The following is a 22,618-nucleotide window of genomic DNA, read 5'->3' on the forward strand; positions in this document are numbered from 1 at the left end:
TTTACCCTTGTTAAAGTCTCTCTTCAGAGACTGTTGGGCTTCTTGCCTCTGCTACAGAGAGGGTGAAGCAATGCTCCCAATTGGCTCTGATCTGGCCGGGAGCCCGAGGGAGAGGGTTTAATTTTCCCCATCTCCGAAGGCGGCTGCAGAGATTTTTCCATTAGTAACATTTTAAGCCACTGGTCCCTGTCGCGACGAGCCCTGGTCTTGAGGCTTGCACAGTGAAGGCATTTTGCAGGGACATGTGTTTCGCCAAGGCACTTCACACATTGTGAGTGCCCATCAGACCTTCGCATGGAGTCCTGACAGGAAACACACTTCTTGAATCCTGAAGCCCCTGGCATATTGAGTTAGAAATGGCAGGGGATAGTGTCTCAGCAGGAGACAAGCCTGAGGCGAAAAGTGTTTAGTTTTTTGTTTGTTTTTTTGTTTTTTGTTTTTGTTTTTTAAACTAACTAAACTATGTAACTATTCTAAAGGAAGGGAAACAACTGGGATGTAACTAATAACTATTTCTGTGTTCTTCGTTACTGTTTCCGACAGAGACCAGGAAAGAGAAGTAGCACTGCCCTGAGTCCCATCTTCACCCGAGGATGGTTGTGAAGGAACTGAGGGGGGTGCGGGATGCAGGCGCTCAGGAAGATTCCAACGAGATGGGAGATACCAACTGAGCACCTGCGTCCCAACCAGGCACTACTACCAAAAATCTCCAATCAACGGCGCCGGGACGCACCGACACCTAGAGTGGAGCACCCACAGGGACAGCACTCGAAGAAGAAGAATGCTTCTGTCAACCTAGCTACTGTCACTCGGGTAGGTGGTGGTTCTATAGCAATGGCAAAAACCCTTCTGTGATCATAGGCAATGTCTACACTATGGGGTTATGCCATCATACCTGTGGCATCACAGCTATGCCACTACAGTCCCTCTGGTGTAGACACGGTCTGAGATTGCTACTCTTCACCAGAGCTACTCTTGCTCCCTCTCCCCTCTGCTGTTATCTGCAGGGTCATTATTTCCATCATCATTCTATTCTCTCCAGCTCCAAAATTGTTACTAGTGTTCATTCACAACACTGGCTTCTTTTATAGTCAGCTAGTCTTTTCTAGCTAATGGTCTTTCTAGCTCCGGTGGTTCTTCACTCAGCTGCTCTTTAAAAAAAAACCGAGATAACCTATATGTTTTGAAAATAGATGTCAAAATATGCCCATTATGTGCAAAAGCAACTGATTAAAATGGAAATGTAATGGACACCTACATCATTCTCCTGTATTTCAGTTGTATTATGAAGATCGGGATACTGTTTCAGGAACTGTGCTACGTAGGTCATGATAGACTTTTCATCTGGCTTGTCAACATCCACATCTGGAAAAGTGCAGAATATATAGTAAATTAATTCATAATTGAACAGCAAAAATGTTACACACCCTTGAAAAACTTTCAAACAAATATTAGCCTATCCTAATCCAAAATTTGATGCAGTATAGTTTATGTGAAGTACCTTCAGGATCAAGAAGTCTTGGGATTCCTAGTTCTGTTTCTGCAATTGTGAAGGCCTCATTTAGGTTTTCCCTATTAGATCTTCCTTTCACTTTCTCCATGTCCACTAGCTCTGGACGAATAGCATGAATGACTGAGTGAAAGGCAACACCACTCCTCCAACTTCGTCCAAAATCTCTTACTTCAATTCCAGCCTGCCTTAAAATTTAACAAAAAGAAAAAAAGGGACAATGAATCAGTCTAGTCATATGAAGACACAAGATACAAGGTTATGTTTTCTATCAGTGGCCAAGAGTGTATTTTCCCATAAGCCTGAAGCAAAAATTTCTATTTCCAGTGAGCTGTTTGGTTACATTAAGCCCTGCGTGTTATGAGAAAATGAACTATAACTCTGGTTCTTGTATGTGAGACACTACAAAGTATGTTGCTATATAAAACACTACTCACTATTCCTTCCTCCCTTACTGAATCCTTCCAGTCTTCCTTCACTATAATATACTTCCCTTGTTATCTGCATCTGGATTTTTAAAGTAAATGATTACAATAATATTTTTCTCTTTTAAAATAATATCCTAGGACGTTATGTCATTGTGGTTCAGTCCAAAAATGTAATGTGGAGTACGTTCTTGTTCCATGCATGAGTGATAATGTCCTCTCACAATATCCAGTCCACTTACACTGCCACTGTGAATCTCACACAATGATACAAGAGGGAATCTAAGTGATTAGCACTATATTAAAGAGAAACTAATCAGCAATGGGTAATATTTTAATTTTTCAAAGTAATTCTGAAAACTATGTTCATGTCCAGACACTGAGGTCCTTACCCCAATTTTTATTCAGTCCTTACTCAGTCAAACTTCCAGTGAGGCCATATTGTGGCTTTCAGATGCTTGCCCCCTCTTGGGGTAGTGTGGAGTCACAAGGGTAGCTTAGAGAGGTTCATTCTTCATGGAGGTAGTGTCTTTCTCTGAGGGCCTGATCCAAAGTCCACTGAAATCCTTGGAAAGACTCCCAATCCCTTCAGTGGGCTATGCATCAGTTCCTGAGGGCTGTTCAGGATACACCATGCTTTCCGATGGCACAGCCTGCTCCTGCAGTGCAGCAGTTCCACTCTGAGTTTGTATGAAGGGATGGGGACTACGATGTTCCCTCCTCTCCCAATGTTTGGGTCAATTTGATTGCTGTGTTCACCCATCACTGCAATTTTTCACTTGCCACCTGTCTGGATGGTGCTGCTATCGGCTTTCAGTAGTCTGTCTCTGAATGCAAATAATTTTGTAGGAAGAATGCTATGCCAAAGTAAAAAGAAAAGGAGTACTTGTGGCACCTTAGAGACTAACCAATTTATTTGAGCATGAGCTTTCGTGAGCTACAGCTCACATCATCGGATACCGATGTATCCGAGGTATCCGATGAAGTGAGCTGTAGCTCACGAAAGCTCATGCTCAAATAAATTGGTTAGCCTCTAAGGTGCCACAAGTACTCCTTTTCTTTTTGCGAATACAGACTAACACGGCTGTTACTCTGAAATATGCCAAAGTAGATTGCATTCCACTGTAAATTACCTTATACTGCACTGGTGTTATAGGGACCTGGGCATATAGTTCTATGACATTATGATCATATTTACTCTCTCTGGGGCTCCATTCTACTTCTCTGTGCTGGTTGTTCTCCCTGGATATTATTGTGGATATCTGTATTTCAGATAATTATTTACTTTATTTGAACAATTAAATCCAGTTTATTCTTTTATGGCTTTTAGGGGAAGGACCTGTCTTTTTATTTTTCTTATTGTGGAAGCAATCAGATCACTATGGTCTCATTGATCTAATTTACTTTTTGTTTTATGCCCTCTTTGGAATCAGCATACATAGGAGAATTGTACCAAAGTAAGATAAATGTTTTGAAGCTAACAAGAGGGTGCCCTGTTACACCTCTGAACCAATTTAGTTTAATAGGAAATGAAAATTAATGAAATTTATATAATATATGTAACTGAATACCACTGATTAAATCATGATAGTCATGATTTTCAACAACTCGCACCCAAGTACAATTGTACTCACTCACTGAGACAGAAATGACAGAAAAGCACAGTCTGTAAAAAGTACCCTTTCAATATGGGGCAAACATTGTTGTATCAAAGGTTTTGGCAGCAAGAGCCAACACTGCCATTCAAACAACATCCAACTCTATTTCCAGTTTTTCACTGTCTCAGGGATAATTCTGCTTCATATACCATAAAATGGGATTGCTTTGTAAAAGTAATCTAAATATTATTCTTTATTATTATTTGTATTATAGTAACACCTAGGAGCCCCAGTCATGGGCCAGGAACACATTGTGCTAGGCACTGTAAAAACACAGAAAAAGAACTCCAGTCCTAAGTAAAGAGCTTACAATCTAAATTAATTTGTGAGTTTAACTTACTTTGCTGCTGTGTACTGCACCCACTTTAACAAAGCCTTCTTAGCGTTTCCTTGGACTTTGGTTACTACCTTCCTTTTTGTTGGTGGACTTGCAGTCTCAGAGCTGACGACACTGTCCACAGAAGATGTACTGCTAGACAATGACTGCAGCTGTGGCAGGTTGCTTGTCAGCTCTTCAATCTGTGTTTAGAATGACATCAGTTTATTGTAATACTGATATTTATTTTAATCATAATGAACAGGACATTAACAGGATTAGACATGGGCTAAAATTAAAAAACATGAAAATAATGAGCAAGATTTTTTTAAAAAAAATAAGTTCCTAAAGGTCACTTCATAAATCCTTATTTAAGTGCCTAAATAAATGGCCTTCTTTTCAGACCTGCTGAGCATCCAGAAACTGTTGACTCTTACTGATGTCCTATTTGCTTGAACAATGTGTAAACATATCACTTTACATAGCATTACACATTCTTATGCAAATTACTAGTTCATTGTGCTGAGATACTGGCCCACATTCACCACTAGCTCAAAAAAAAGACAATTCCATCAACTTAAATAGAGCTGCATCTCCTGATGCCATTGGTGAATTTGAATCAGAGTGAACACTTGAAAGTGACCTTTCCAAATACGCTACGTTTAACCAACAATGGCCAAGAAGAGGGCATTTGGTGGCAGCTGGGGAAGTTAACAAGGCCTGGGTCTTCTTCCCATGACCTCCTCAAAATAGTTGAAGTGACTCTGATGACCTCATTGTAGTAGTTTCATTTTCATCCCAAAACTAGTGCATTGTTATGGCTTGATTCTGAATGACTGGATGTCTCTAGTTAGAAGAGGCCTCGCAATGGAATAGTACAGGGGTGTACATTAGCAAATACCAGTGAGGCAATTCACAGAGCACTTATATGTTCCATCCCTGGCTCAAATGAAAACCATTAGTCCCACACTTTTAAGAGCATTACATTCACAACTTGGTTTTAATAGGAAATGGTTATATATATATACAGATATGGTTGGCACATATTTGCCTGCTTTAAGAAACAAAGATTCAGAGAGTTGAGACTGCTCACAGAACATCACAGAACAGCTCAGTACCTTAAAGAATCAGGCTCTCTTAGAGAGTATCAGGGCTTGGCAACAGTTGCTACATGCCCATACACTGTAGCAGCACTTCTCTGAAGCATTTTTTCTCCAGAATGTCAGTTTTCATCTTCTCAAAAATTAAGTTTCTACTTTTAATGGTTATAAAGAAAACTTCAAAAAGCAAATCAAGTGCAAATGGTGCCAAGGTTGGTTTAGAGACAGCTTGGAATAACAGCTCTGCCAGGGAAGAAGTGCCCCACTCATCTCAGTGAGACATTAACTCAGTTGCCCAGTAATGATAATTTAAATGTCAACATGGTTAATTATTGCATTCCTCATGTAAGAAACACGAGGGAGAATCTGAGATCTGCACAATTTACTGTAGTTATATTGGCGCAACATGTGCTTTGCATTTGGGAGATATCACCACTTTATTTTTGCCCCTGGTCATGAAGGAGCCATGCCCTAGAAGCCTAGCAAAGCCCATGGGCCAACTGAAGCCATGACAAAGGGAAGCCAAAGTCAGGGAGCCCTGTGGAGCCAAGAAGCACGCATAATCATCCCTTTGTGAGCACTGTCTCGTTTAGTCAGCTCAGAGGGGCAGAGTCTGAAGAGTAACATCACCTTTTTTCCCCATTTTAACCCCTGGAGAGCATGAATCATAGAATATCAGGGTTGGAAGGGACCTCAGGAGGTCATCTAGTCCAACCCCCTGCTCAAAGCAGGACCAATCCCCAATTTTTGCCCCAGATTCCAAATGGCCCCCTCAAGGATTGAACTCACAACCCTGGGTTTAGCAGGCCAATGCTCAAACCACTGAGCTATCCCTCCCCCCAAAATGATTTCCATTCTACCGCCCACAATGTTGCAGGGTGTATTCGGCCTTTGCTGGAGGCCCTGAGGTTCTATCATACCCTGCCCCAAGAAGCAGGAAGCTGAAAGGAAAAGAGTAGCAATGGTGGGTCCTTCAAGCTTGCCTAGAGTGGACTCTCTGGAGTAGTCATTTTGAAAGCTAGAGAGATGTGGCCCTCCAAGGGCTAGAGGGGCTAGCAACAGCCAATCAGGGCCATGCTGGCCTAGATAAAAGGAGCTGCCTGGCCTGAGCAGCTCAGTTCCTAGCTGAGACCAGAGGTGTGAAGAAGGGTGCTTCTCTCTGGCCACAGAAACTTGAGGGATAAGAGAAGGTTACTCACTTTGTGCAGTAACTGAGGTTCTTTAAGATGACTGTCCCTGTGGGTGCTCCATTTTAGGTGTCTTGGCGCCCTGCGCTTGTAATCGGAGATTTGTAGTAACAGTGCCCCGGTTGGCCGCATGCGCACGGCAGCCGTCTCGCGCTGCTCCGAACAGCCACTTACTGTGCGCTGCCAACTGTCCCTCAGTTCCTTCTATACCCCAGAGAGTCAGTGTGAAACAACGAAGTAGAGGGGAGGAGGAGGGAAGGTAGTGGAGCACCCACAGGAACAACCATCTTGAAGAACCTCAGTTACTGCACAAGGTGAGTAACCTTCTCATCTTATTTGAGTAGTGTCCCTGTGGGTGCTCCATTTTAGGAGACTATGGAGCAGTATCCCTCGATGGAAGTAGGGGCTTCAGAGTATCTTTGTTGAGGGTGGATAGTATTGAGAGTCTGAACTGAGTGTCGGCAAAGGAATGTTATTCCAGGGCATATTGTTTGGTAAACGTGTGGGCCGAGGCCCAGGTAGCTACTCTGCAAATGTCTACGATGGGTAAGTTATTGTGAAACGCTACTGACTTGGACAGTGCTCTGGTGGAGTATGTACGAACCCTAGCTGGAGCCACGATGTAGCTCTGATGATAGCATAGGTGGATACAGCCAGAAATCCACTTAGATAGTCTTTGTTTAGAGATGGCCTCACACTTTGATCGCTCTGTGACTGATAGAAAGAGACGTGACAATTTTCTATATCTCTTTTTTCTTTCTAGGTAGAAGGCCAGAGGTCTACAGATGTCGAGAGTGTGAAGGGATGCCTCCCTGGCATCAGCATGGGGTTTTGGAAAAAACACAGGTAAGCAAATGGGTTGGTTTAAATGAAATGAAGAGGCTACTTTAGGTATAAATTTGGGGTGGTCTCTTAGGATCAGTTTGTCTTTATGGAATGTGGTATACAGAGGGTATGCCATTAGGGCCCCTAGCTCCCCTACTCTTCTTGCTGAAGCGATCGCGATAAGGAAGGAGACCTTCATCGATAGATGTAGCAATGAGCAAGTTGCAAGGGGGTCGAATGATTTACCCATAAGGGTGCGTAGCACGAGGTTAAGGTCCCACAAAGGAGTAGGGTCTTTCAGAGGTGGGTAGATGTTAGTCATGCTCTTTAGGAAACACTTAGTTGTTGGGCGAACAAAGATGGTGGTTCTATCTACCTTATCGTGTAGTGAGATGATTGCAGCTAGGTGAACCTTTATGGAACAGTTGGGGAGGACCCTATTTTTTAAGGCCTAGTATATAGTCCAGGACCCTGGGTACGGAACGGAATGAGGCAACATGGTTAGCCTCACACCAGGTGCAGAATCGTACCCACTTCTGAGTGTATGTTTTCTGTGTGCTCGGCCTGCGGCTATTCAAGAGAATGTCTTTAACTTCCTCGGATTAGCCATGGAGTAACCAGGCCTTGAGGTTGAGAACCACTAGGTTGGGGTGATTGACTCAGCTGTTGTCCTGTGTCAAGAGGTGAGGAAGTAGTGGAAGGATTAGAGGTGGTTTCACCACCATCTGTCTCAGGTATGGGAACCACGTATGCCTGGGCCATGTGGGTGCAATAAGTATGACCCCGGCCTTATCCTGTCTGATTTTGTGTAGCACCCAGTTCAATAGAGGAATCAGGGGGAAGTCGAACATTAGTGGCGCCTCCCATTTTGTAAGGAAAGCATCGCCCAGGGAATGCTGACCGAGCCCCACTTGGGAGCAATACTGAGGGCATTTCATATTGTAAGCCACTGAGAATAAGTCTATAGCAGGGAACCCCCACCGGTGGAATACGGTCAGGAGGGTCGGGTAGTCCATCTCCCACTCGTGGGTTTGTGAGAAGTGTCTGCTCAGTTGATCTGCCGTGGTGTTCTGAAGCCCTGGCAGGTAAGACGCAGAGATGTCTACTTTGTTGGAGATGCACCATTGCCATAGGCGTAGTGCCTTGATGCAGAGAGGATATGATCGAGCTCACTGCTGTCAGTTTTTATAAAACATGCAGGCTGTGATGTCCATGAGGACTTTGATGGTATTGTTGAGGATGAGTGGAAGGAAGTGCTCGCATGCTTTTCTGATTGCTCTGAGTTCTAGAATGTTTATATGTAAGTTGGCTTCCACTGGGGACCAGCATCCCTGGATAGCATTGTTGCCCAGACGAGCGCCCCATCTGATGAGGGAGGCATTCATGGTGGAAGCTGTTCGTTGAAATGGGATCCCCACGCAGATCTTTTGCGGTTGCAACCACCACTTGAGGGAATCCTTCACCTTGTGGGGCATTGTAAGTCTTTTGTGGAGGGAATGCCTGTGTGGTATATAGCAGGTGTGAAGCCAGGCCTGTAGGCATCTCATATGTAGTCTGGCATGTTTGACTACATAAGTCGGAGCAGTCATATGCCCCAAGAGTTGTAGGCAGGTCCTGGCAGACGTTTGAGGGCTGTCTGTGACCGTAGTTATCAGCATGGTTAGGTTGAGGAATCGCTGCTGGGAGGCTGTCAAGGTAGGCCCCTATAAACTCTAGTTGCTGGACAGAGACCAAGTTGGACTTTTGGACGTTTATTTGAAACCCTAGTTTGGTGAAGAGGGTTACTGTGGTTTGTGTAGCTTGTACTGCTTGCCTGTTGTGTTGATGCTCTTATGAGGCAGTCATCCAAGTATGGAAAGATCATTACTCCTAGTCTACAGAGATGAGCTGCAGCAAGGGCCAGGACTTTGGAGAATACCCTGGGGGCTGTCGATAATCCAAAGGGTAGCACTTTGTATTGGTAATGTTAATGGCCTAATGTGAAGCACAGGGATCTTCTGTGCACTGGATGAATGGTGACATGAAAGTAGGCATCTTGTAAGTCGAGGGATGAGAGCCAGTCTCCTTCCTCTAATGCCAGCATTATGGTTGCCAGGGTTACCATTCTAAAATGTTGCGTTCTCACAAACTTGCTGAGTTTGCATAAGTCCAGAATGGGTCTCCGTCCACTGTTCTTTTTCTGCGTTAGAAAATAATGGGAATAAAACTCTCTTCCTCTATGTTGAGGTGGTACTAGTTCCACAGCTCCTAGTTGCAGGAGGTGGTGTATTTCCTGCTGTAACAGGGGCTTGTGAGAGGGGTCCCTGAAGAGGGACGGAGAAGGTGGGTGGGTAGGGGGAGTAGAAGTAAATGGGATAAAGTAACCCTTCTGGATGATTTCCAGGACCTATTTGTCTGTAGTGATGTACCAGACTAGGTAGTGTAGTAGCAGGCGGTCTCCAAATGGACTGGAGGTCATCTGATATTCCAGGATGGGAGAACACAGAGGTCTCGAGCCCTCAACTGATATTTCAAAACGATTGATGTGGTGGGTTGATCTTGGTTCTGCCTGCACTTCAATTGTTTTTGTTTTCGATGTTGATCATAATGTCTCTGGGGTTGGGTGTACGGAGTAGGGAGGAATCTTTTAATGTAGAATCTCTGTTTCTTCTTCTTTGGGGGGACGTAAATGCCTGCAGTCTTCAAGGCGGTTCTCAAGTCCTTTAAGGTATGTAGAGATGCATCTGTGCTTTCCACAAACACTTTTTGTCCCTCAAAGGGCAGGTCCTCAACTGTGGCTTGTACTACCCTAGGAAATCCAGAGAGGTGGTAACATGATGCTCAACACAGGACCATGGACGTGGCGATAGAATGAGCTGCCATGTCAGTGGACTCAAGGGAAGCCTATAGGACTGTTTTGGCAATTAAGGCGCCCTCCGCAATGTTAGCTTTGTATTGTTGTTTTGATTCCTCTGGCATTTGTTCAATAAAAAATGTCATTTTATTAAACAAGTTGTAAGTGTATTTCGCCAACAGAGCAGAGTAGTTTGCTATGCGAAATTGCAGCGAGGCCAAGGAATAGGCTTTGCATCCAAAGAGGTCAAGCCTTTTCCAGTCTTTGTCATAAGGGGTGATTTTTGACTGGTGCTGTTTTCCACTTTGGTTTACTGCCTCTACGACCAGTGAATTTGGAGCCAGGTGAGTAAATAAGAACTCAGCCCCTTTCGCTGGTACATAATATTTTCTGTCCGAGAGTTTACAGGAGGGTGGGACAGTGGCAGGTGTCTGCCATATTATCTTTGCAGGATCCATTATAGCAGCGTTGATGGGCAGAGCTACCTTTGCTGATGGGGATGCCTGCAGGATGTCAGTAAGTTTGTGCTGGGTCTCTGGCAGCTCTGCTAGAGAGATATCCAGGGATTCTGCAACTCTTTTGAATAAGTCCTGGAAGGACTTGAAGTCATCTCCTGTGGTGGGAGGCAGTGGCATAATTGTTTCGTCCAGAGACGAGGATGAAATATGGATGGGTGGCAGTATGTTGCCTTTAGGAGCCTCTTCCAGCTCCTTTCCCTCTTCCTCCTGGGCCTCCGATGGTGGTGGGTTTGTGGGTGAAGGGGATCAGGTGTCCCTTGACGCTGGTGGGTTGGGGGGGTTAAATTATGGGCTCTGTAGTTTGCTCATAGGTCCCAGTATGGCCAGTTGGGTGGCATAACAATGGGCGACAGCATCCACGGTTGTGCCTGCCAGCTTTGCCCTTGCATAGATGGTTGTTGGTGAGAGGGTCCCGGTTTCGGGGAGGAATGACAAGGGGTATAAAGACCTGATTCATCCTCTTCATCCTCATCACTAGATAGTGGAGGTGCAGATCTACTAGGAGTGCCTATTCAGATCGATCCTGGTCTGACTGTGGTACCGTCGGTGCCGAACAAGGGAGTCCCCAGCGTGGAGGTGACTAGGAGGTCCGTGTGTCTGCTGAATTGGCATGGTACTGGGAAGCTCGGTGCCGGGAATGGGAGTACACTCTGATTTGCTGTTGATGTCAGAAATGTTGGAACCGCAGACTTGCTATGCTGCGTGGGTACCAAGGGGGGGCGTCATTGCAGGATTCGATGCCAAGGATTTCCTTGGCTCTGTCGGTGCCGAGGTAGATGTTTTATTCTTATGGGGTGCACCTGAGAGAGAGATTACCCGTTCCGGGTCTTTAGCTCCTCGGGACATCTCCCTACTGGGCATTCCCGATGCCTCACGGTCCATTGGTTTCAGTGCTGTCAGTACTGGGACAGATTTTCCACCTGGAGATCACTTTCTTTTGGGCGAATCTCTCTGTGGGGATGTATGGGTGCACTTTTTTGCGTCCTTTTTGGAAGCAGGCTCCTTGGTAACAGTCTTAGAGGTAGAACCCCTGTCAGAGACTGCCGATGGTAATCATTGGCCTGGAGGCGTTCTGGTCTCAGGGTTGGAGACTGGTCTGAGGGATTTTTCCACCATTAACAGTTTAAGCTGGAGATCCCTTGCCTTTCATGTCCTAGCAGTTAACTTTTTACAATGCGGACATTTCTGGGCAATACGAGTCTCTCCAAGGCAGCGGACGCACTGAGGGTGGCCATCCAACACAGGAATGGAGAGTCTGCACGTTAGGCAGTGTTTGAAACCAGGAGAGCTGGGCACGCCTGAGGGAAGGAGATGAGTCCTGCACTTGGCTGTTGTTATTCAAAGTGGGGCCTGCTGGAGGCAGGGTGAGTGAAAGAAAGAAACTATAAAGAAAAAGAAAAGAAAGGGTAGCTATCTACAATTTGAAAGTGGCGCTGCTGGAGGTCCGACTCACGCCAAAGGCGGTAGAGAAGGAACTGAGGGATGGTTGGCTGCGCAAGCTAAGTGGCCACTCCGAGTGGTGCGAGACGGCTGCCACGCGTGTGTGGCCAACCAGGGCACTGCTACTACAAATCTACAATTGCAAGCGCAGGGCACCAAGACACCTAAAGTGGAGCACCCACAGGGACACTCTTTGAAGAAGAACCAGAGTTTGTTTCTGGCTGCATTTGCTTTATCTGGGTTTGCAGGGAGAGGGAGGGTCTAAGAACCTAACCCTGAGATAAGCTAACATGGATCAGGTAGGGAGAAGCCCAAGGAAGAAGCAGCAATGAACTGAAATCAAGCTGTACGTGGCTGCTGTATACAGGATTACGGGATTGCAACTCTGAATAGTGGGCGGGCCCAGGCTCCCCCTCTGGCCACAGTAGCATCAACCACAAGAAAGGGACAGGGCTTATTTGAGAGCCTGAACAAAGAGCTGAATTTAAAGAGAATAGAGCCAGGGACTTAATAGGACTGTTCATTTAGTAGCTCTTTACTATTGTGGTAGGGATTCATTTGGACTTTGTGACTCAGTCGAAGGGCCAAGCCACAGAAGATCCCAAAAAGTCAGCCAGCAACCTGCAGGGAGTACCAGGAGCAGGAAAAGGCATGCAGTACCACATCCAGCTACAAGGAAGTGTTCAGAAGGTGAGTGCCTCATTACACACAGGATCAAATTCTGCCCTTGAAAGTATCTGCAGCTCCTGATGAAATCAGTAGGTGTCACACACGTATATGTGAGGCCACACTTCAGCCGCTAAATAGTAAACTGTGTTTACATATTGAATCTGCTGGACTTGAAAACTTGGTGCATTCACTAGCAGGTTCTCTGTTAGTATAAATAAGGCTTACAGTGATTGATGGTGCTTGTTTACAACTAGTCCTTTTTTATTTACTTGATTTCATATATATATATATATATATATATATATAGTTTGCTTTCTTCAGGAAAAGTAGGAGTATATGCCAATAATAACTTGGCATAATTTTAAAGGTACATTCCTAAGCCCCAATCCTGCAAAAACTTACACACACGTTTAACTTTATACATAGTGAATAGTCCCATCCTCATACAGACATTGGGCCAGATCCTCAGGTGGTGTAAACTGGCAGAGCTTTGTTGAAGTCACTGGAGCTACACCAACTTATGTCAGGTGAGGATCTGGCCCATTACTTCAAAAATAATAGTCAAATATAGAAAATATAATACCTGGAAATATAAAATTATGGTCCACATCAAGCCAAGTACAATAGAAGGCCTACCATCAGCAATATCAGTTGAATTGATGTTGACTAGTTTAATCTGTTTAGAAAAGAAAATACACATTATCACATACAGGAGATAGTGACAATTATTACAAGGATTCTGAATGGGTTTGGTGTATAGTAAATTTATGCAAAAATAGTTAGTTTTTTTATTCAAAAATTCAGTGCAGTGATGAGAACGTCAGTTAATATATTGCACAGCTACAGTTATACCTTAAAATGGAGCAAGATAACAAACAGAAGTATAACAATATATGAATATATTTTTCAGTTTGTGATTAAACATGATTTATCATAAAACCACAGGAATTACATGTAAAAACTAATCTAAACTATCATATTGGCCAATACAGGATTGTTCCATTAATATATTCAACTTCAAATGGAAAAAATATACCACTTAATTTATACTTTTTGTACTTATGCAAGTTTGTTATAGGGTTAAAAATTCCATAAAATCTTTGTACCAACCGGTGATCCTCTGTACATGGACTAGCATGAAAAGCAAAGGGGAAACAGTGATATATAAAATCAGCTTAATGTGATAAATTAATTCATTTTCCTGGTAATTAAATTCTGGAATGTAAAGAAAGCACTGCTATAACAAGACTAATCAGCAATGCAATGCATAGAATCCACAGTGTTCCATTCTTGTACTCACTAGTTGTTATCTCAAATTACTCATTTAGCTATGAACAAGCTGTTCTTGCCATATTTTGTATGAAGATGATCAGGGAAAGAGAGAAGAAGGGAACAGGAAATAAATGGGGAGCAAGAAAAGAATAAACAGACGTTGAAAAGAAAAGATGAGATACGTGTCAAGTAGAGATCCTTTCATCCAAGCGTTGTAAAGGACTTACATCCTTAGTGAAGTTGGCATTATTATATATCTTTTAAACATAGGTCAATAGATGCACAGAGAAGAATGAATGACTTTCCAAAGTCATGCAATAAATCAATCACAAAGACAAGAACAGAATCTAGGATCAGAATCAGACTCAGGCCTGGTCTACACTTCCATAGTAATTTGACCCAAGTTATGCTACTTCACTTATGTGAATACCGTAACTGAAGTCGACATAGCTTTAGTCAATATACTACACTGTCTACACCGCACTATGTCGATGGGTGATGCTCTCCCACAGACTTCCTTTACTCTTCTTGGGCAGGTGAAGTACACAGATTGATGGGAGAGTGTACACAAATCGATGAGAGAGACCTGCTAAATCGACACCCGTTGCATCAATTGCAGCAGTGCCTATCTACCAGTAAGTGTAGACATGGCCTCAGTTATATGCTCATCAAAAATAATGCCAAAAGACAAAACTCAGTAAACAAGAGGTTGAATATACAATAGACTGTAGAATCAAAGAAAATGTAGCAGCAAAACAGAAATCCATGAAACAGAATAAGAAAGAATATCCACAGAATTAGCATTAAAAAGCAAAGAAAAATACACAGTGGGTCTGATTCTTCTGTCAGTGACGGTGATGTAAATCATGAATAACTTTTCTGAAGTCAATGTTACATTTTTGTAAAACTAGTAAATTTCAACTTTTTTCTTTTTTCACATTGGATTTTTTGATATATTAGATTTCTATTAAAATTTTTCAGAAACAAACACAGACAATTGAAAGAACTGTGTAGCTTAAGATAAAGCACCACCTCCTAATACATCATCCTGCTGAGAAATTCAGGAGAGCTTCCTTTTGTTTAAAGAACCAAATCTCTATGCTCCAGGGCTTAAATTCTCAGAGTATTTCCTGGAGCTCCCTACGCCCCACCCTCCACCATGTTATGAAAACTCCAGGGGGGTTAAAAATATTTACCGGACCTCCACTCTGGACAGCTCTGGCTGAATTTCAGCCCTGACATGCAATCCCAAAATATATTAATGAATGAATGAATTAATTTTAATGTCAATGTTCTGTAGCCCCGGGCAGACAGCTCCTCCTTTTTTCCTGTAAAAAGCATTAGTACCACCAGTCACCACGAATAATTTTTAAAACACTCCTTGGATGCTCCCAGTCACTGTGTTACTCTGACCAAGGACTCCCAAGGTTCTAACATTATGCAGGTGTATCTGTGAGAGGAAGATGGGGATGAGGGTGGGAGTGGGCGGAAGAACCTTCAAATGTTGGTTGGGACTAAGAGGGCAGGAGACTAATTTCATGTGACCTTTAACCATATGGAGAAAGGTGTCGTCCTTTGACCCAGCAACAGAGAAGCCACAGAGAAGCCACAGAAGCTGCTATAACAGGGGTGGGCAAACTAAGGCCTGCCAGCCTTAAGCTGGCTGTCGAGCTCCCGTTGGGGAACAGGATCAGGGCCGCTCCACACAGCTCCCGGAAGCAGACGCATGGCCCCAATCCAGCACTCCAGCCAGGGAGCAAGGTCAGGGGCTGCTCCACACAGCTTCCGGAAGCCACAACATGGCCCCCCCTCCAGGTCATACACGCTCCAATGGCACTGCTCCAATGGCCCCCTCTGGCACTCCAATGGGAGCTGCAGGGGTAGTGCCTGTGGACAGGGCAGCATGCAGAGCTCTCTGGCCATGCCTCCACATCAGAGCCGGAAAAGGGACATGCCGCTGCTTCTGGAAGCCGCTTGAGGTAAGCACCGCCTGGAGCCTTGAGCCTCTCCCCATGCCCCAACCCGCTGCCGCAGCCCTGATCCCCCTCCCCACCTCCAAACCCCTCGATCCCAGCCACAGCACCCTCCTGAAGCCCAAACCCTTCATCCCCAGGCCCACCCCAGAGCCTGCACCCCCAACCAGAGCCTGCACCCCTTCCTGCACCCCAACCCCAATTTTGTGAGCATTCATGGCCCGCCATAAAATTTCTATTCCCAGATGTGGCCCTCGGGCCAAAAAGTTTGCCCACCCTTGTGCTATAACATTTAAAGGAAAAGATCACGGTTTGTTTGGCAAAACTTTCATGTAAGGTTGTACAGCTAACTCCCGCCGCTCTTAAAATCCCACAGAGACCCAGGAAAGAGCCCTAGAGGAGAATTCCCCACAGGAATTTTTGCAATATTTTGGCAATCCACTCCACAAAAAACTGGTATAAGTCTCCTGGGGAAACTAGGATTCTGTATTTCTTCTACTGATTAACCAGGAAAAGTTACTGTATATAGCCTAGTTCAAAAATATATATATTTGGGGGCTCATCCCCCAAAGCTGCCTCAAGTCTCAACAAATCTTCATTTCCTCTAGAGAGCAATGCTTTCCTTACAGATCCCACAGATAAAAAGATTGACAGGGCTCTCAAAAAAGCTTTTGATTAGGCGACTGCTCATATGAACATATCCTTCCAAGTACTGTATTTTCTTTGGTTTGTACCCTATTAAAGTTGATTGAGGAATTAGAAAGGAAACCTTCCAGGCCCAGGGCAAAACCCAGTTTTATCCAAAAAGATATTAGGTTAGTGACAATTAGTTTTCATATTTTTGCACAATGCAGTACAAGACTCACTCAATTCTACCTTCAAATATATGAAAATGGCAACCTCTGCTGTAGCTCAAAGGGCACTTTGGGTGAATCCCTACTCCCAAGCCTTATCAAAGGGATATAAAATATCAGGTTCATTTTTAAACATGCCCCAGTAGTATTTGTAGAATCACTGGATAAATTAATAAAACACATCTGACAAAAGCTTCGCTACCCCAACCGAAATCAAAGACAACATTCAATAACAAGATCATAAGATGGATCCGAGGGCTCCTTCAATCGATGGCCCAGCATTCCTTCTATACAGAAGAAGCATTTTTGGATGAAATAGTGAAAATCACATGAGATTGCTTTAGGTTATGTAATGTGGCCTCTACTAAAGATTACGCAGGCCTCTCTGAGAGAAGAAAAATAGGTATGTCTTTCTTTTTGCACCCCAGGTTCTCTTTTTCCCTGGTCCTAGTTAACTTTTTGGCAGCACCAGTCTCAGCAGGCAAGGCACCCCTCACTACATTTGAACACAAAGTTCTCAGGGTGAACAGCTTCTATAGCTCAGTTTGTATTACCAATCTTCACTAGGTGGGCTGAAGCAAAATTTCGTTTTGAGAATACTTTTGTCTTTTCTTGTACTCTACCTTTCCCACCCAAGACTGAGCCAAAAAAACCAACCTGAGGTGGATCTATTTTTACAGGGAGCTGCTATGACTGTCTCTTGTGTGGCAGAAAAGTAATTAGGGCACAGATATCATAGTGTGAGATGAGATGGAAGCAAAATGTGCCAAAAATCACTGATGGCAACTGATGGCTGCTGGTTCATAGGTTTAATCTCTCTTATCACTATGCTATCAGACGCAATCTGGTGTTGCAGAAATTTTAAATGAAGCCAAATGTAAAAAGGAACTAAAGACATCTAAGCTAATAAAAAAGATAAACATAAGTCAATAGAGTAGATATAGCAGGAGGAGGAGAGCCAGGAATACATGCAGAAGCAGGATTACTTTATTTGGCATTCTTACCAAAAACATTCTGAATTTTATTTATTGTGTTTTGTTTCATTTCTGGTACTAAAATGGCAACAGTGAGGTTTCTCCAGAATCAGGCAGGATCTTGGCCTGAATGCCAGTCAAGGAAATAATGACCAGAATGTTTTCAAGTTCTCACATCTATTCTTTTTGGGAATTTATCTTTGCAAATATCATTTAATTAAGTTTGGGGATGTGTTCTTATAATTACAGATGAGCTGCTTACCTCAAATGTATTAACAGGTAGGGCAGCTTTTTATCTGTATTTATAATGGGATCAAAGAAAATTAACTGAAGAGCACATAATAACTGAGGAGTCCATTAATAGTTGACCAATGTCCGAAAGAGAAAAGTTGCACCATAAATATCATACCTGGGAAGTCGATATTCGGATTTCACTGTGTCATACCTTTATAGCATACCTATGTACAACACATAGATACTTGGGATTCTGCGTAGCCCAGACTCTTCAAAATTACAGCAATTAGGTGAAAATAGAATATAGACTTCAGGAAAGAACAACTGGGGAAACAAAATGGTGCTGACAGAATGTTAATTAAACTTACCCGCCTTCCTTCTAGAAACTTAAGGGCAGAGCCAATATTAGCCACCCAATGGATCCTCTTCAGATGACGTCCCTGCTCGCAAGGCTTAAAGAAAGAATAGTGCAAATTACAATCAGATTTATGCCAACATTCTTACAAAGTGAAGGCCAGGTCATTATAAAAGCACATGAATATGTGCAGTGACCTGATTGATATGTGAAAATATTGCTGAGTGCACTCAAATTAGCATTTTTGTATATGCAAATAGATACACAGGAAACATAATAAATACAAATATTGAAGGCAAATTTTACAGCTTTGATTAAATTTTAGATCTACGTATTATAATCCAAAAGTATCATCAAGTTCTATTTAGTTAACAACCTCACAACACAAGCTAGTCAAAAACGATATTCACTAATTTCTCTATACTATGTTTTTTTCTGAACATATAAATCTAGAAGGTTCACTGAAGTTTTAAATGACAAATCAAAATTCCTATAATACTAATAGCTGTTTTTCTTCCAATATCACTTATCTATTTAAGCAGGTTTTGGGTTTTGGACACATAAGTAAGGGAAGTGAACATGCCATCTCCAATGTATGGTTTACAAAGGGAATGATAATGGTGGTTATTACTTCAAAAATTCAATGTGAAGTAGATCTTTTCACTTTTTCCAGGGGAACTCTAGACAAGCCGTTTACAACACACATTTTGCTTCTCTATAAAAGAAAAAGGACACTAAACTATCTAAACTGCTACATGCCACAAGGGACCACAACAGTGGTTCCCTTAACCCACCCAGCAATATTGTTAATCTATCCACTATACTCTTAGCCCAGCAGAAGAATCTGTCCTATCTCGGGGCCTCTCCTTCTGCCTCTCCACCCCCACAAACAGGTCTGTGGTGACCTAGAATCCTATTTTTGACGTCTCCGACTCAAGGAATATTTCCAACACACCTCTGAACAACATACTAACCCACAGAGACCTTCCTACCAAGACTACAAAAAGAAGGATTCTGGGTGGACTCCTCCTGAAGGTCGAAACAACAGACTGGACTTCTACATAGAGTGCTTCCACCGACGTGCACGGGCTGAAATTGTGGAAAAGCAGCATCACTTGCCCCATAACCTCAGCCGTGCAGAACACAATGCCATCCACAGCCTCAGAAACAACTCTGACATCATAATCAAAAAGGCTGACAAAGGAGGTGCTGTCGTCATCATGAATAGGTCGGAATATGAACAAGAGGCTGCTAGGAAGCTCTCCAACACCAATTTCTACAAGCCATTACCCTCTGATCCCACTGAGGGTTACCAAAAGAAACTACACCATTTGCTCAAGAAACTCCCTGAAAAAGCACAAGAACAAATCCGCACAGACACACCCCTGGAATCCGAACCAGGGGTATTCTATCAGCTACTCAAGATCCATAAACCTGGAAATCCTGGACGCCCTATCATCTCAGGCATTGGCACCCTAACAGCAGGATTGTCTGGCTATGTCGACTCCATCCTCAGGCCCTACGCTACCAGCACTCCCAGCTATCTTCGAGACACCACTGACTTCCTGAGGAAACTACAGTCCTTGCTTACAGACAGTCCCCCAACCTGAAGCAAATACTCACCAGCAACCACACACCACACAACAGAACCACTAACCCAGGAACCTATCCTTGCAACAAAGCCTGTTGCCAACTGTGTCCACATATCTATTCAGGGGACACCATCATAGGGCCTAATCGCATCAGCCACACTATCAGAGGCTCATTCACCTGCACATCTACCAATGTGATATATGCCATCATGTGCCAGCAATGCCCCTCTGCCATGTACATTGGCCAAACTGGACAGTCTCTACGTAAAAGAATAAATGGACACAAATCAGACATCAAGAATTATAACATTCAAAAACCAGTCGGAGAACACTTCAATCTCTTTGGTCACTTGATTACAGACCTAAAGTGGCAATTCTTCAACAAAAAAACTTCAGAAACAGACTCCAAGGAGGACTGCTGAATTGGAATTAATTTGTAAACTGGATACAATTATCTTAGGCTTGAATAAACACTGGGAGTGGATGGGTCATTACACAAAGTAAAACTATTTCCCCATGTTTATTCCCCCCATCCCCCGCTGTTCCTCAGATGTTCTTGTCAATTGCTGGAAATGGCCCACCTTGCTTATCACTACAAAAGGATTTCCCTCCTTCCCCTCCCGCCCCGCTCTCCTGCTGGTAATAGCTCACCTTACCTGATCACTTTCATTACAGTGTGTATGGCAACGCCCATTGTTTCATGTTCTCTGTGTATATAAATCTCCCCACTGTATTTTCCACTGAATGCATCCGATGAAGTGAGCTGTAGCTCACGAAAGCTCATGCTCAAATAAATTTGTTAGTCTCTAAGGTGCCACAAGTACTCCTTTTCTATAAAATATGGTTCACGGTCTTTCTGAGGCCAACAAACTATCATGAGTCCTTTCTGACAGGGGATTTTCTCCAAAGGGGAGACGTACAATTATCTGAATGTAATCAAGACACAAACACCCCTTATATCCTAAACTTTTAAAATTTGAAAGTGATAATTAAAATTTACATCTAATCATCCTGTGATACATTATTCCATCAAGAAAGATAGAGAATGGTTGTATCATCTCAAGAAATCTCTTCAGTAAATTGGAAATCAAAGTGCAATCTAGACAAGTTTTAAGATCATGTATATTTCATATCTGTAAAATGGATCTCTGAGAATCAGACCCATAGGTTTCCCCTATCTTGAACAATTCATTCTGACAGAATGTACCTAATAGGCAATCCACATTTTGGTATCACTGGATCATTAACTACTTCCATTTTCATTCCTATTCAGAAAATCAAACTTTAAGAACGGTCTGCTATGGATTCTGAAATTCCCCCTGTAATTTCAGTGCATTCTAAAATTCTTCACTTCCTGTCTTAAACCATAGTATACTGTTGCTGTGCACTGTAAAACATCAGCTATGTTCCACCCCAGCAGTGGCTTCATTTCCATAGACGGTAATCCTAACTAATACTTATATATGAATTATAAAACACTCTGGGATCATACTGTATGAAAAGTCCTTTTCAACCTGTAAAATTATCTATTATTATTCTTTTGCCTATCCTTTCGGTAAACCTGATACCATGCCTTTTTAAACTCCAGTCATTTTTCTGGGTCTGCATTGCCTCTTTTCTTTCAATAGTGTTGTCATAAATATAAAGGGAAGGGTAAACCTCTTTAAAATCCCTCCTGGCCAGAGGAAAAATCCTCTCACCTGTAAAGGGTTAAGAAGCTAAAGGTAACCTCGCTGGCACCTGACCAAAATGACCAATGAGGAGACAAGATACTTTCAAAAGCTGGGAGGAGGGAGAGAAACAAAGGGTCTGTGTCTGTCTATATGCTGCTTTTGCTGGGGACAGAACAGGAATGGAGTCTTAGAACTTTTAGTAAGTAATCTAGCTAGGTATGTGTTAGATTATGATTTCTTTAAATGGCTGAGAAAAGAATTGTGCTGAATAGAATGACTATTCCTGTCTGTGTGTCTTTTTTGTAACTTAAGGTTTTGCCTAGAGGGATTCTCTATGTATTGAATCTAATTACCCTGTAAGGTATCTACCATCTTGATTTTACAGAGGTGATTCCTTTATTTCTATTTACTTTTACTTCTATTAAAAGTCTTCTTGTAAGAAAACTGAATGCTTTTTCATTGTTCTCAGATCCAAGGGTTTGGGTCTGTGGTCACCTATGCAAATTGGTGAGGATTTTTACCAAACCTTTCCCAGGAAGTGGGGTGCAAGGGTTGGGAGGATTTTGGGGGGAAAGATGTTTCCAAACTACGTTTCCCAGTAAACCCAGTTAGAGTTTGGTGGTGGCAGTGGATATTCCAAGGACAAAGGATAAAATTAATTTGTACCTTGGGGAAGTTTTAACCTAAGCTGGTAAAAGTAAGCTTAGGAGGTTTTCATGCAGGTCCCCACATCTATACCCTAGAGTTCAGAGTGGGGGAGGAACCTTGACAAGTGTGTTTATGTTGGCTTTGATATAATGAATTTCAGTGTCACTATTAACAAAGGTAAAGTTCCTTTCTTTGATCCTGAATAACATTTTACTACAAGGGAGAGACTTCCCTTCTCTGAAAAGCATAGAATAGAATAAAAAAACTAGTGCAGTTCAACACTGCAGAAATCCTAGAAACCCTTCAGAACACATATCTCAAATTAAGCAATCTTCATTCAAGTGAATTATCCTTAAGCATGCTTACTGTCAGACTGGCACATAGTTTAGACCCACAATCAGAATGACTTTAAAGCTGTTATAATCTAGTGTAGGTTTCTATCTGGAATCAAAATGCCTCCCTATATTTTATGGAGGCAGATGATAGCTAGATATGAATAAAGAATAACAGCTGAAGTATGGCATTTAGATACTGCCTTGAGTAGGGGGCACACTGAAACTCC

The 22,618-nt window shown here is 42.9% G+C and overlaps 1 protein-coding gene across 1 annotated transcript in view; it reads right to left on the reverse strand.

Moving 5' to 3' along the window:
* Positions 1–22,618, reverse strand: part of SYNE1 (spectrin repeat containing nuclear envelope protein 1) — a 483,717-nt gene that overhangs the window by 363,576 nt on the left and 97,523 nt on the right. Inside the window, exons 4-8 of the mRNA XM_077812159.1 lie at positions 18,157–18,240; positions 13,065–13,157; positions 3,934–4,112; positions 1,502–1,698; positions 1,259–1,365 (exon numbers count right to left, since the gene is read on the reverse strand). Coding sequence (XP_077668285.1) covers positions 1,259–1,365; positions 1,502–1,698; positions 3,934–4,112; positions 13,065–13,157; positions 18,157–18,240 — 660 coding nt within the window. The remainder of the gene's footprint in view (positions 1–1,258; positions 1,366–1,501; positions 1,699–3,933; positions 4,113–13,064; positions 13,158–18,156; positions 18,241–22,618) is intronic.

This window comes from Eretmochelys imbricata, chromosome 3 (assembly GCF_965152235.1).
Source record: "Eretmochelys imbricata isolate rEreImb1 chromosome 3, rEreImb1.hap1, whole genome shotgun sequence".
NCBI lineage: Eukaryota > Metazoa > Chordata > Testudines > Cheloniidae > Eretmochelys > Eretmochelys imbricata.